This window comes from Tursiops truncatus, chromosome 10 (assembly GCF_011762595.2).
Source record: "Tursiops truncatus isolate mTurTru1 chromosome 10, mTurTru1.mat.Y, whole genome shotgun sequence".
Taxonomy (NCBI): domain Eukaryota; kingdom Metazoa; phylum Chordata; class Mammalia; order Artiodactyla; family Delphinidae; genus Tursiops; species Tursiops truncatus.
In genome coordinates, this window is record NC_047043.1 from 63,147,487 (window position 1) to 63,160,763 (window position 13,277).

At 39.9% G+C, this 13,277-nt stretch overlaps 1 protein-coding gene across 18 annotated transcripts in view; it reads right to left on the reverse strand.

Annotated features, from left to right (window-relative positions):
* The window catches only part of MAP4 (microtubule associated protein 4), a 169,696-nt gene that overhangs the window by 87,406 nt on the left and 69,013 nt on the right, over positions 1-13,277 (reverse strand). For all 18 annotated transcript variants that reach the window (XM_033864843.2, XM_073811106.1, XM_033864849.2 and 15 more), the window contains one exon: positions 4,858-4,926. In XM_033864843.2, the coding sequence (XP_033720734.1) occupies positions 4,858-4,926 (69 nt within the window). The remainder of the gene's footprint in view (positions 1-4,857; positions 4,927-13,277) is intronic.

Consider the following 13,277-nt stretch of genomic DNA (forward strand, 5'->3'; position numbering starts at 1 on the left):
CAGATAAAAGGGAGTTCACTCTGATAATCCAAAATGACAACGTAAGTGAAGGTGCCTGGCAAAAAGTAAAAAGCCCATATAATTATGGAATTACTATGAATCAGATTAGAAGCTTTGTTAGACCAAGAGCTCATGTCTCAAGGGCCTTTATTTACAAAACTCATGTTTTGGCCACATTATACTTCAATAATTAAGACCCCAACCAAAATCCAGTCCATACGGTGTTGGTGTAAGATGTTTATTAGTGTAATTTATTTAGCACAATGATCACATTAAAATGTCCCAATATACAAAACCGTTGAAATCTAAAGTCACAAAAAATACAAACTTAGGTGAATGAATAAAGTTATAAAAATATTATTTAAAAACAAAGTTCTACATCTTCAACATTGGGCCAAAGAAGGAAAAAAACAAGAGAGAGAGAGAGAGAGAGAGAGAGAGAGAGAGGGAGAGAAAGAGAGAGATTGCATATAAGAAACAACACATTTCAACAGAGCAACCCTGACCGGTCTTGGCTGCCTCACCAGCGAGATCCTGGGCCACTGAGTGTGACCATGATGGCAATACAGCATTTCATTGCAGGACTGGCTACTTCATATGAAGCTATATATGAAACGTTACATTTATTTCCTTCAAAATGAAACATCCAAGTGAAACAGAGCTAACAATATACACTAAATTTTAGCTGGCTGATAGTAGAAATTTTCAACAATTCCATAAATTCAAAAAGAAACATATTTGGAAAAAAACAAATTTCAAAGAGAAATAAACATGACAAAATGGAAATTAAAGTGGAATAAATCAATGTCAATAATGAAGTGTGAGTGTATGTTTCTGACCACAGCTATACCACAGGGGTCACACCCAGGCTTTTCTACCCACCTGTCACCTAGACAAACTGCAGAGATTAGTTAGAAGTGATAGAAGGATGTCAAGCATGATTTTTTTAAAGTTAGCACTAACAGTTGTGAAAAGTTCCTTGGCTAGAAAAAAAAAAAGGCACAAAAAAAATATGAAACAACTACATACCAAATGAAAAGAGCTATGTTTTATTTGATGGTGTGCTCTCCTATGGTATTTTTCATATTTTTCTCCTTTGCTAAGAGTTTTCATATTTACCAACTGCTTAGAATGTTAGCATAAGCACTTCCCTCTAAAATGTACCTCCCTTAGTGTCTTCTCTCCAGAACCCACAGAAGGAATTCCTGGCAGACGAACAAACCACAGGACCACAGGAGGGAACGCTTCCTAAATTCCAGAAGTCATTGCAGGGTCTTGGTTTAAACTTTCATAATATTCTAACTTTCCCATCCCCAAAGTAGTTTTGTATCAGGGGATCTAAAAGAATGTACATCTCAAATCTTCCTCAGAACCTGGTGCCAAATATTTAATCTGAAATAATCAGTAGCTTAGTGATTATACAAACCTGCATAGTCAGTAAGAGGATAGAAAATTTTAAAGAGTATCTCACATTCCAGATCTTAAACCAGAACTCCTCTACAATTTCAAAACATGGCCCATGTTTTATATTCTATTTCTAAAAATCTGATCAAAGCTTATCATTTGAAAAGTTCCACAGTATTTGTCCCAGATGGTTTCAGATTTTTTTAGCTTTTAGTTTGGGAAAATGAGGAATGAGAAAAAGAAAAGTCCTACTGGGACAATCCTCAGAATGTGTGAAAGTAAATCCTAAGGTTCATGGTAAAGGACTTGACACACAGGTTATTTATATGTGACCGACCAATCCCACCTCAGGCTGCACAAAGGCACCTCCACAGTTCATAGGGAGGCTAACACTGAACAGAGCTGGAGTCCAGTCAGAAAAGCATTTCATTAGAAACCTAATAATTGGTTGTAGTTCTTCGATGTGTTGCAATTTAACTTCATTCTCAGGTTGCTACAGAAAAAGTTATTTTCTATCTGTATCAACAGCCCAGTATTCTAACAATACAGGTTTCCATTTTCCTTAACTTCCCAATAATTATCTTGATAGTTCATGATCATGTTAAGAAATTTGGGATATGAAATTCCACACACAATAATAAGGCTGTCAAATTTTCAGGAGAATCTAAGCCTGGACAAATAGATCATAATTTCATAATAGAAACAATTTCGGCCCAACTTGCAAATAACAAAGGATGATTTCATTTCAGGAAATATTTTTCAAAGTTTAATCAGAACTACTCTAAATTAGAAAACTTTAAATTAAAATAGCTATCATTATTCAGATGTTAGTAAGGTAGAGAGAAACATAGGTAGCCTGAAAGATGAATTTACCCTAAAAGCGAGCTCACAGAGGGAGGGAGGAGGGAGAGAAGAAGGGAGGTTCATGGCAGTGCTGGTGGCCTCGATCCCTTTATGAAAGCACGCCTTCTCATTTGCTGCTACATTACCCTGATTCAGGTTGAAGATCTGAAAACCAAATGAAAAAGGCCAACTAAAAATGTTTAAAGTAAAGAAAAATGTGAGACTGAATTAAATTAAAAAATGAGTTTTAAAAGAGAACAAGAAATAAAAGACATTAGATGACCTTCATAAAAATACTGAAATTAAAAGGAATTCATCTGGTACTTTGTGCTCACAAAGGGAAACGAGGTTCCATCAAGCCCTGCGGAGCACAAAAGGAAGCAGGTGGTTTGCTCAGGCATCGGCAGAAATGGGCCCCGAAGAACTACCCTCAGCTTCTTCTATATCGTGTCCAGGAAGGAAAGCAAAGCTCTGCAAAATGCTGAAGGTTTTACAAGTGTAACGGTGCTTAGGAAAGATCACTGGTCTGGTGTTGCAGCAGCCCCAGTGTTGAGAGACACGTTAGGCTTCTAGGAGGAGAAAAATAGAAAGAGAGGAAGAAGTAGGAAAGGGAAGGAAAGGGTGGAAAAGCACAGATCATTAGTAAACAGCAAGTTCAACATTGCAAGATGCTCATAAACCCTTTATACACTGTCAGCAGAGGGGGTCTGCTCTTAGGACTACAGATTAACACTCTGAAGGAAGCAGAAGTAGGAATTTCCAAAAGAGCACGGAGCTACATGCTCCAGTTAGTGATGGCCAAATTAGAACGATGTCACAACATGCTCTGAAAACATGCACTCTTGGCCCCCTCCCTACTCCTTTCCACCCCCAATGAAACATGCGTATTTTCAGTAAAGCACCTGCTTTAATATAGTCAAGAGGTCAGGTTGAGAACACAACATCTCCCCAGGTGTGCAAACTATATTCTACACAGTGGTGGAGAGGTGTCCAAGAGCAGAAAGACCTGCTCTCATAATGGCACTGGGCAGTTCATAAACAGCTGGGCTCTTTTTTGCAGCCAGAGAACTGCAGTCTTCAAACAGTAAGGGCCAGGCTGCATGTTCTTCCTGTTCTTTTTTCCTGCACAATTAAGCTGTGGCAGTGGGAAACAATTGCTACATAAAGTCTGAGTCTCCTCTGGTCAGACCTGACATCCTGCTGGAGAAGAAACCTACTCTAGTGTGGTAGTCATTTCCTTCCCGGATGAAAATGGCATTCATTCTTCCAAATGGCTAACCAAATCAATCCCTTCAATCCTTTCCTTCCCCTAGCACTGCCTCCTCATTAAAGAAAGCTGAATTTATTCATTTTTTAAAAGTTTGTGTTCAAGCTTCTCCTTTAATCATGGGGATATTTCTACAAATATGTTCTTAAAACCAAAATTATATAGACCTTTGCTTTCAAAGCAGACACAGAAACAGTCAACACTACATACGAACTAAGATTATCAAAAAAACAAAAAACTTTCAGTTCACAAAACTGGAAGATAAATAAGGTCGCACTTCAGGTTGTTTCTAGCTTTTGAAGAGTTCCTAATTAATGAGTTGCTAATAAGGATTTATTGTCACTGGGTAAAACTAACATTCACAACTAATAGAACCTAGTCATCAGTAAACCTAACATACAAAGATGTATACAACATTTCTAAAGGTCACAGAATAAAGAGTAAATCCTGGAATAACTGCTAGTGCTAACAGAAGGCTTTTTGGAAGCCTTAGAAACCAAGAAATCCTATGGTAGCTCAAGGAAAGGCTTCTCAAGCCTAAGGTATGCGTGCAAGAAGAGGAACACAGACGTGGCTAGCACTTGCCTCCCTGCAGTAATGTGAAGCAAACGTTATGCCCAGTTAAAAGTCTTTTCAGTTGGGTCAACAGCGTCAGCCTGATTGTGCACTTAAGCTAATTAAGTTCAGTTATTTTTTAAAATTCAACATGGCTCTCATATCAGCGACCTAAACACAGATTTACATAGTACTGTACATCCCTACGGACCCTGCTACTGCTTCAAGAATTTTGCTCACTTCAAATACACTGGGGGAACCCACAGGAACTCAGTGCTAGCCCTGGTAATGGGCTAGGCATCGGAGACAGATTTCAAAAGTAACAGTTAAGGGAAAAATAAAGGAAAAACAGACTGAGGGCACAACAGAAAGTAAAGAACTTTTAATTTCCAGCTCACAAGTTTCCTAACATTGAGCCATGGAAAGCAAACTGAGTACAGTATGCATTCAGGGATGAGACCTGACCAAAGAACTGTAGCAGCCAAAGGACTCCATTATAACATTTTTTTTGGTCATTCTGCAACAAAAGCATATTGTTAAGACTGATCCAGCTCCTATGTGGTACAACTACAAAAGATATTCAAGAAATATCAAATGAAATTCTCTCTTTCCATTGTTGGAAATGTTATGAGGCAGATGCCCTGGGTTTAAATACAACCACCAAGAACAAGAGTACCCTTAGAAATAATCCATATGCTTCCACTAACAATCCTCCTCAAAGGAGCTGATCAAGGTGTTTACTGTGACTGTTTCACCCACACATTTGGGGATTCCTGGGAATCACTTACCAGTGGCATCATTCCCTTCTATTCCGTGGTCACCGTTGGCAAGCACTGTTGCTTGAGAAGATGAAGTACCTGCAATGAGCACAAAGAATAATTACCCACTGTGACAGATAGAAAAATGAAAAACAGATGCAACTACTGTCTAACTAGTAGAATTTTTGTCACTCTTCATAGCATTAGCTTAAAGCAGATAAAATCTGTCCAAAATTTAAAGATCCAATAAAAGGAAATCCAGAAACACAGAACAGAACTGAGTCACTGATTTCTATGGCATCCAAACTCTGATAAGCACCACGACTACAGGAGAAGCTTTCCTAATAACAAGTCTAAGTCTTTCCTGCTCTGTACACTGTCAGAGGTTACTATTATACTCAATAAAACCATCATGAAGCACCACAGGTTTAGAACCTGTGATTCAAACCAAATGGTCCAAGGACACAGAGCCGTTTAAAACAACCCCCACGTGGGACTTCCCTGGTGGTCCAGTGGTAGAGAATCCACCTTCCAATGCAGGGGATCCGAGTTCAATCCCTGGTCGGGGAACCAGGATCCCACATGCCACGGGACAACTAAAGCCCACGCGCCACAACTAGAGAGCCCGTGAGCTCTGGAGCCTGAGTGCCACAACTAGAGAGAAGCCCGCGCACTGCAACGAAAGATCCCGCATGCTGCAACACAGCCAAATAAATAAATATTAAAAAAAAAAACCAAAAACAACCCATGTAGAAAGTCCAGGGCACCATCACTGCTCCTGTACATGAGGATTACCTGGAAGTCACCAGCAGCACTTCTGGAAGCAGTGGGCTTTTTTTTTTTTTTAAAGCTATCCTTATAGATTATAGTTGTATCTTATTTCCTAATAACTAAGGATGTTGAGCAACTTTTCACCTGTTTACTTGCTATTCTTTTATTTTCTTTGGTGAATTGAACAGTCAAATTTTTTGGACTATTTTTTAAATTGGGTTGTGTATTTTCTTATTATTGAATTTTGAAGATTCTTTTTTTTTTTTTTTTTTTTTTTTTTGCGGTATGCGGGCCTCTCACTGTTGTGGCCTCTCCTGTTGCAGAGAACAGGCTCCGGACGCACAGGCTCAGCAGCCATGGCTTACGGGCCCAGCCGCTCCGCAGTATGTGGGACCTTCCTGGACCGGGGCACGAACCCGTGTCCCCTGCATCGGCAGGCGGACTTTCAACCACTGCGCCACCAGGGAAGCCCTGAAGATTCTTTATTGTTCTGAATACCAATCCTTATCAGATGAGTTTTGCAAATATTTTCTCCCATAAATGTATTTTCCAAGAAAATACATCGAAGAAATGTATTTTTGTTTTCTTAACTGTCTTTTGAACAGCAAAGCTTTTGATTTTGATAAAATCTAATTTATCATTTTTTCCTTCATGCTTCCATGCTTTTGGTGGAATATCTAAGAAATTTCTGCCTAACCCAAGGTCACAGGATTTTCTCCTATGTTTTCCTCTAGAAGTTTTATAGTTTTCATTTAGGTTTCCCATTGAGGTCTATGATACATTTGGAGTTAAATTTTTTACGTGGTATAAGATATGGGTCTATATTCATATTTTTGTACATTGACATCTAATTGCTCCTTTACTCCACTGATTCCTTTGCACCTTTCTTGAAAATCAACTGACCATATTATGTGTAGGTCTGTTTCTGGACTCTCCTGTTCCACCAAACTATAAATCTATCCATTTTGCCAGTACCACAATGTCTGGATTACTGTATTTGTATAAAGTCTTGAAATGATGTCACACAAGTCATGCAAATTAGGTCTTTTCCAAAATTGTCTTGGTTATATTTTAGTGTCTTTGCTTTTCCATATAAGTTTTAGAATCAGTTGTTGATTTATACAAAAAAATCCTGATGGGATCTTGACTGCACTGACTGTATAGATCAATTTGAGGACATATAACCTTTTCTGAAAGGCTCTGACGATATCTAACATTTCAGCAACCTGCCTAGGTCTGCAGTCAGCCTGCCAACCCAAGAGGTTCCTACAAATTACTCTTACTTAACAACCTCACAGGGATTTCCCTGGTGGCATGGTGGTTAAGAATCCGCCTGCCAATGCAGGGGACATGGGCTCGAGCTCTGGTAAGGGAAGATCCCACATGCCGTGGAGCAACTAAGCCTGTGCGCCACAACTACTGAGCCTGTACTTCTAGAGCCCGCGAGCCACAACTACTGAAGCCCGCATGCCTAGAGCCCATGCTCCACAACAAGAGAAGCCACCACAATGAGAAGCCTATGCACTGCAACGAAGAGTAGCCCCCACTCTCTGCAACCAGAGAAAGCCCGCGCACAGCAACAAAGACCCAATGCTGCCAAAAATAAATTAATTAATTAATTAATTTTTAAAAAGATTAGGGAACTAAGTCAAATAATGCTTAGTTCCCTAAGATTAGTAGGAAAAAAAAAAAACCTCACAGACATATTTTTCATAAGACAAGTAAAAATCTAGAACATATGCTACTAAAGTATAAAATGCAAGATTTTACTTTGGAAGACAGCAAACTACAATGTCCAAGCTTCTAGGTCTCACAAACCCAAGGCAGAAATCTTTCATACAAACTCAATGAAAAGATCATTCATTCTGTAATCTCAGGTAACGGAGGAACAACTAAAGAGAACAACCTAAAAGAACAAGGCAGGGGCTTCCCTGGTGGCGCCGTGGTTGAGAGTCCGCCTGCCGATGCAGGGGACACGGGTTCGTTCCCCGGTCCGGGAAGATCCCACATGCCACGGAGCGGCTGGGCCCGTGAGCCATGGCCGCTAAGCCTGTGCGTCCGGAGCCTGTGCTCCGCAACGGGAGAGGCCACAGCGGTGAGAGGCCCGCGTACAGGAAAAAAAAAAAAAAAAGAACAAGGCAGACTGAAAAGAAAATATCAACTAACTGGAAGAAGAGGAGGAAAATAAAGGAATGAAAGATAACAGACTTTTATTAAATACCCAGTATGCACCATGCTAGGGCTTCACATATTGTTTTACTTATCCAGAGATAGAACAAATATGAGCTAGAACATATTTGGCATAAATAAATTCCCTTTTACCCTCACACAGTAAGCTTATAAAATTTATTCTTCCTAGCTCAAGAAAGAATGCATATTTTCAAAACTCTGCCTCAGATGAAAATGCAAATTGCAAAAAAATAAAATAAAATGCAGACTATAGGAAAATGAGAATTACAAAAATGATACCGTCTTCTGGCCATGAGAGTGATAAAATCTTTTTTAAAATTTGATAATAGCCTGTGTTGGCAAAGGTGTAGGAAAATGGGTAATCTCATACTCCACTGGAGGAATATAAATTGAAACAACGTTTTCATGAGAAAATCTGGCAGTCTATCAAATTTTGAAATACCAGATTAACTCAAGAATCCATTTTAGGTGCTGGAGAGGGTGTGGAGAAAAGGGAACCCTCTTGCCCTGTTGGTGGGAATGTAAATTGATACAGCCACTATGGAGAACAGTATGGAGATTCCTTAAAAAACTAAAAATAGAACTACCATATGACCCAGCAATCCCACTACTGGGCATATACCCTGAGAAAACCGTAATTCAAAAAGAGTCATGTACCACAATGTTCACTGAAGCACTATTTACAATAGCCAGGACATGGAAGCAACCTAAGTGTCCATCGACAGATGAATGGATAAAGAAGATGTGGCACATATATACAATGGGATATTACTCAGTCATAAAAAGAAACGAAAATGAGTTATTTGTAGTGAGGTGGATGGACCTAGAGTCTGTTATACAGAGTGAAGTAAGTCAAAAAGAGAAAAACAAATACCATATGCTAACACATATATATGGAATCTAAAAAAAAAAAATGGTTCTCATGAACCTAGGGGCAGGACAGGAATAAAGATGCAGAGGTAGAGAATGGACTTGAGGACACGGGGAGGGGGAAGGGTAAGCTGGGACAAAGTGATAGAGTAACAATGACATATATACACTACCAAATGTAAGATAGATAGCTAGTGGGAAGTTGCTGCACAGCACAGGGAGATCAGCCCGGTACTGTGCAACCACCTAGAGGGGTGGGATAAGGAGGGTGGGAGGGAGACACAAGGAGGACATATGGGGATATATGTATATGTATAGCTGATTCACTTTGTTATACAGCAGAAACTAACACAATTTTGTAAAGCAATTATACTCCAATAAAGATGTTAAAAAAAAAAGGAATCCATTTTAGGTATGTAGTTCACAAAAAGACATACAACACACATAAATAATCAGAAAAGGTGTGGGGAAAAAAATATACCAAACACCACTGGTAAAGTCCTGTTTTAACTGAGCACCTTAAATAGTGGATAGATAGCCAACTGAAGCACACAGGCCAGCTTCAACATACTATCACAAGCAGTTAGAAGCAGCAGGAAAGACTGCTAAAAAAATTAATAAAAGATCTAGAAATCAAGAAGGGTACCCCTCCCCCAGTGGAACAGAAATTACAAGGAATATCCAAGAAAATGAAGCAGATAGACCACACTAAGGAGAAACCCCAGCCCAAAGAAGGCATAGGAAAACAGGACTCCAAGGTACTCCAGGCTTAGAGACAGCAGCGATGATGGGACTCAGTTAAAATCTGTCAGGTCAGTCCCCATTTCCCCCATGCTTTCCTTCCCTCACCCCACAATAGTCACCTTTGTGCCAAACCCAAGATGGGAACAGAGACTGAATGCTTTGGCACAAGAGGAAGCCAACGGGTGAAAGGTGATACCCAGAGGAGTTGCGGGGGAGCCCCACACCACACCTGGCAGCACTGTCACACCCCTGCCAGAGGCAGGTGGTAGAAAACAGTCATGTTATCACAGGGAATCTCAAGCATTGCCAAATAACTGAGGAAAACTACTACCAAAAAAGAAAGGCATCACGTTCAAAGAGAATAAATGTCACCCAGCGAAACAATGTTGATACGGCAAACAGGAGACTTTTAAAAAGAAATATGTCATTTTCCTCATACAGATGAAAGAAAATATCACACATCTGTGAAACAAAAGCAAACCCCTAAACAAACTGAATTATCTAATGACTAACAAATCCTTTCCAGGTTAGGTAGTTTTCAATTCTTTGCTTTTCCAGAATTCAAAGAGGTCATAATGTTTAATAATACTGAGTTACGGAATGCTTAGCATGTAACTCAAAGATTTAGACATTACCATAATAAAGCTTCCATTCCCACATACTTAGCTGAGTGAATAAGGTTTTTTGGCTATTATTAGCTATAAAAACAATAGGACTAAATATTGTTAAAACCTTTCCATCCATCCTAACAAAAAATAGATATCCAGATTTATGGTCTAATCAAGGAAAATAATAGCCCCCATAATCTCGTTAGAAAAACATTTCCAATCAGATTCAACTTTTATGGTTGTTAATAATTTGTCAAAAAAAACCCTGTGATCAACTGGGTACTACTAGTACCGATAATTGCGATGATAAATCTTCTCTGGACCAAGTTAATGCTTAGGAGCCTTTGGTTACAAAAACTTTTTAAATTAAAATTTAAGTTTTTTTTTTTTGATGCAGACCACTTTTTATTTATTTTTTATCTATCTACCTATCTTTGGTTGCATTGGGTCTTCGTTGCTGTGCACGGGCTTTCTCTAGCTGCGGCGAGTGGGTGCTACTCTTTGTTGTGGTACGCGGGCTTCTCATTGCGGTGGCTTCCCTTGTTGTACAGCACAGGCTCTAGGCACGCGGGCTTCAGTAGTTGTGGCTCATGGGCTCTAGAGCGCAGGCTCAGTAGTTGTGGTGCACGGGCTTAGCTGTTTCGTGGCATGTGGGATCTTCCCAGACCAGGGATCGAACCCATGTCCCCTGCATTGGCAGGCGGATTTTTTTTTTTTAACATCGGTATTAGAGTATAATTGCTTTACAATGTTGTGTTAGTTTCTGCAGTATTACAAAGTGAATCAGCTATATATCCCCATATCCCCTCCCTCCTGCATTTCCCTCCCACCCTTCCTATGTCACCCCTCTAGGTGATCACAAAGCTCCAAGCTGATCTCCCTGTGCTATGCAGTTGCTTCCCACTAGCTATCTATCTTACATTTGGTAGTGTATATATGTCAATGCCACTCTCTCACTACATCCCAGCTTACCCTTACCCCTACCCGTGTCCTCAAGTCCATTCTCTACATCTGTGTCTTTATTCCCGTCCTGCCCCTAGGTTCATCAGAACCTTTTTTTTTTTTTAGATTCCATATATATGTGTTAGCATGTGGTATTTGTCTTTCTCTTTCTGATTTACTTCACTCTGTATGACAGACTCTAGGTCCATCCTCCTCACTACAAATAACTCAATTTCGTTTCTTTTTATGGCTGAGTAATATTCCATTGTCTATATGTGCCATATGTTCTTTATCCATTCATCTGTCGTTGGGCACTTAGGTTGCTTCCATGTCCTGGCTATTGTAAATAGAGCTGCAATGAACACTGTGGTAAACGACTCTTTTTTTTTTTTTTTTTTTTTTACACGACTCTTTTTGAATTATGGTTTTCTCAGGGTATATGCCCAGTAGTGGGATTGCTAGGTCATATGGTAGTTCTATTTTTAGTTTTTTAAGGAATCTCCATACTGATCTCCATAATGGCTGTATCAATTTACATTCCCACCAACAGGGCAAGAGGGTTCCCTTTTCTCCACATCCTCTCCAGCATTTATTGTTTGTAGATTTTTTGATGATGGCCATTCTGACCGGTGTGAGGTGATACCTCATTGTAGTTCTGATTTTCATTTCTCTAATAATTAGTGATGTTGAGCATTGGCAGGCAGATTCTTAACCACTGCGCCACCAGGGAAGTCCCAAGACCTACCACTTTAGTTTGCAGACATTCATTACTTGCTAGTCTGCACATTAACATAACCCAAACCTGAACAAAATGATTCTAGTTCAATAACAGATAAAATGACTTCAATTCAGTTTAATGAGCAATGATTGTATATCTACCATGTGCCAAAAGCAGTAATCTCTCTTTAATGCATATCTGACCAAGTTTCCGAGTCCTACCTTATCTCCCCACAGACTGTGAGACCCTGTATGATGTCACTGGATGTGCTTCTCCATGTTCCACCCTGTCACTTGTCTCACTTGTCATTTTGACCTCTGGTTTCTTATCACTGAGCAACTTGAGGTTGCTGGTACACTTTGAACTATTCTGTGCCTCTTTGCTTTTCCTAAATGTGTCATTCTGCAGGAATATAAAAATAAACAAAACACTATCCCTACTCTAGAGTAGCTTAAGTGTGAGACAACAAATAGCTTAACTATGACCTTACAAGTGCCATGAGAAAGGAAGGTTCAGGGAAGAAAGGCACTTACCAAAGGGAAGACGAAAAGATAAAGGGGGTTGTGGGAGAAGATGGGAGAGGGAAGTCAGGGAATGTCCTTGGAAGATTACATCTAAACCCATTCGTAAAGGATTTTTTGTAGAAGACCACCTTTAGCCAATGCTTTATCATCAACCTCCACATGTGTATCTTTAGCCCAGCACTCTCCTCTCAATTAGAGATTCTTTTACCTAGCTGCCTATTGCTCTTGACTAGGTATCTTCTCCACTATCAGATAAGCTAAAATTCTTAACCTTTCCCTCAAAATCTACTCCTTCTACAGCCTTCCCAATCTCACAAGATGACAATTCCTTCCTTTTGGTTGCTCAGGCCAAAACCTTGAGTCATCCTGGATTCATCCTTGGCAATGTAAAGTCTTATACCTTCAAAGGAGCAGTTGGGTGACATGGTGTGGGTTAAAGTCGGATGGGAGTGGGTTCAAGAGAGAATGAAAGGGGGGCTCCCCTGGTGGTGCAGTGGTTAAGACTCCGCGTTCCCAATGCAGGCAACCCAGGTTCAATCCCTGGTCAGGGAACTAGATCCCACATGCATGCCACAACTAAGAGTTCGTATGCCACAACTAAGGAGCTGGCGAGCCGCAACTAAGACCCAGCAAAACCAAATAAATAAATAAATATTTCTTTTAAAAAGAAGAGAGAATGAGAGGAAAGGAATTGGGATTAGGGAGTAGATACACCTTTTTCAAAGAAGGAGCAGAATAAAAGAAAGTAAATGAGCTGGACATAGATTGAGATAGGATTTTTTATGAAGGAAAAAATTATGGTATGTTTGATGCTGATGAATGGCCCAGCTGAAGAGAGGAACTGATGATGCAGGAGACAGAAGAGACAATTGCTATAGCAGTACCCTTGAGTGAGAGCATGAGCAGTTCACTCACGACAATAAAAGTAATAGCAGAGTAAAGGGCACAGATAAAAGTAGTTTAGGAGATGGGGGGATGCATAAACTCTCTTGATTGAGTTTACTGATTATCTGTTCTAAAAGTCATCAACTGAGAATATGAACAGGAAAGCAAGGGCTGGAGGTTTGAACAGAGAGAAGATGT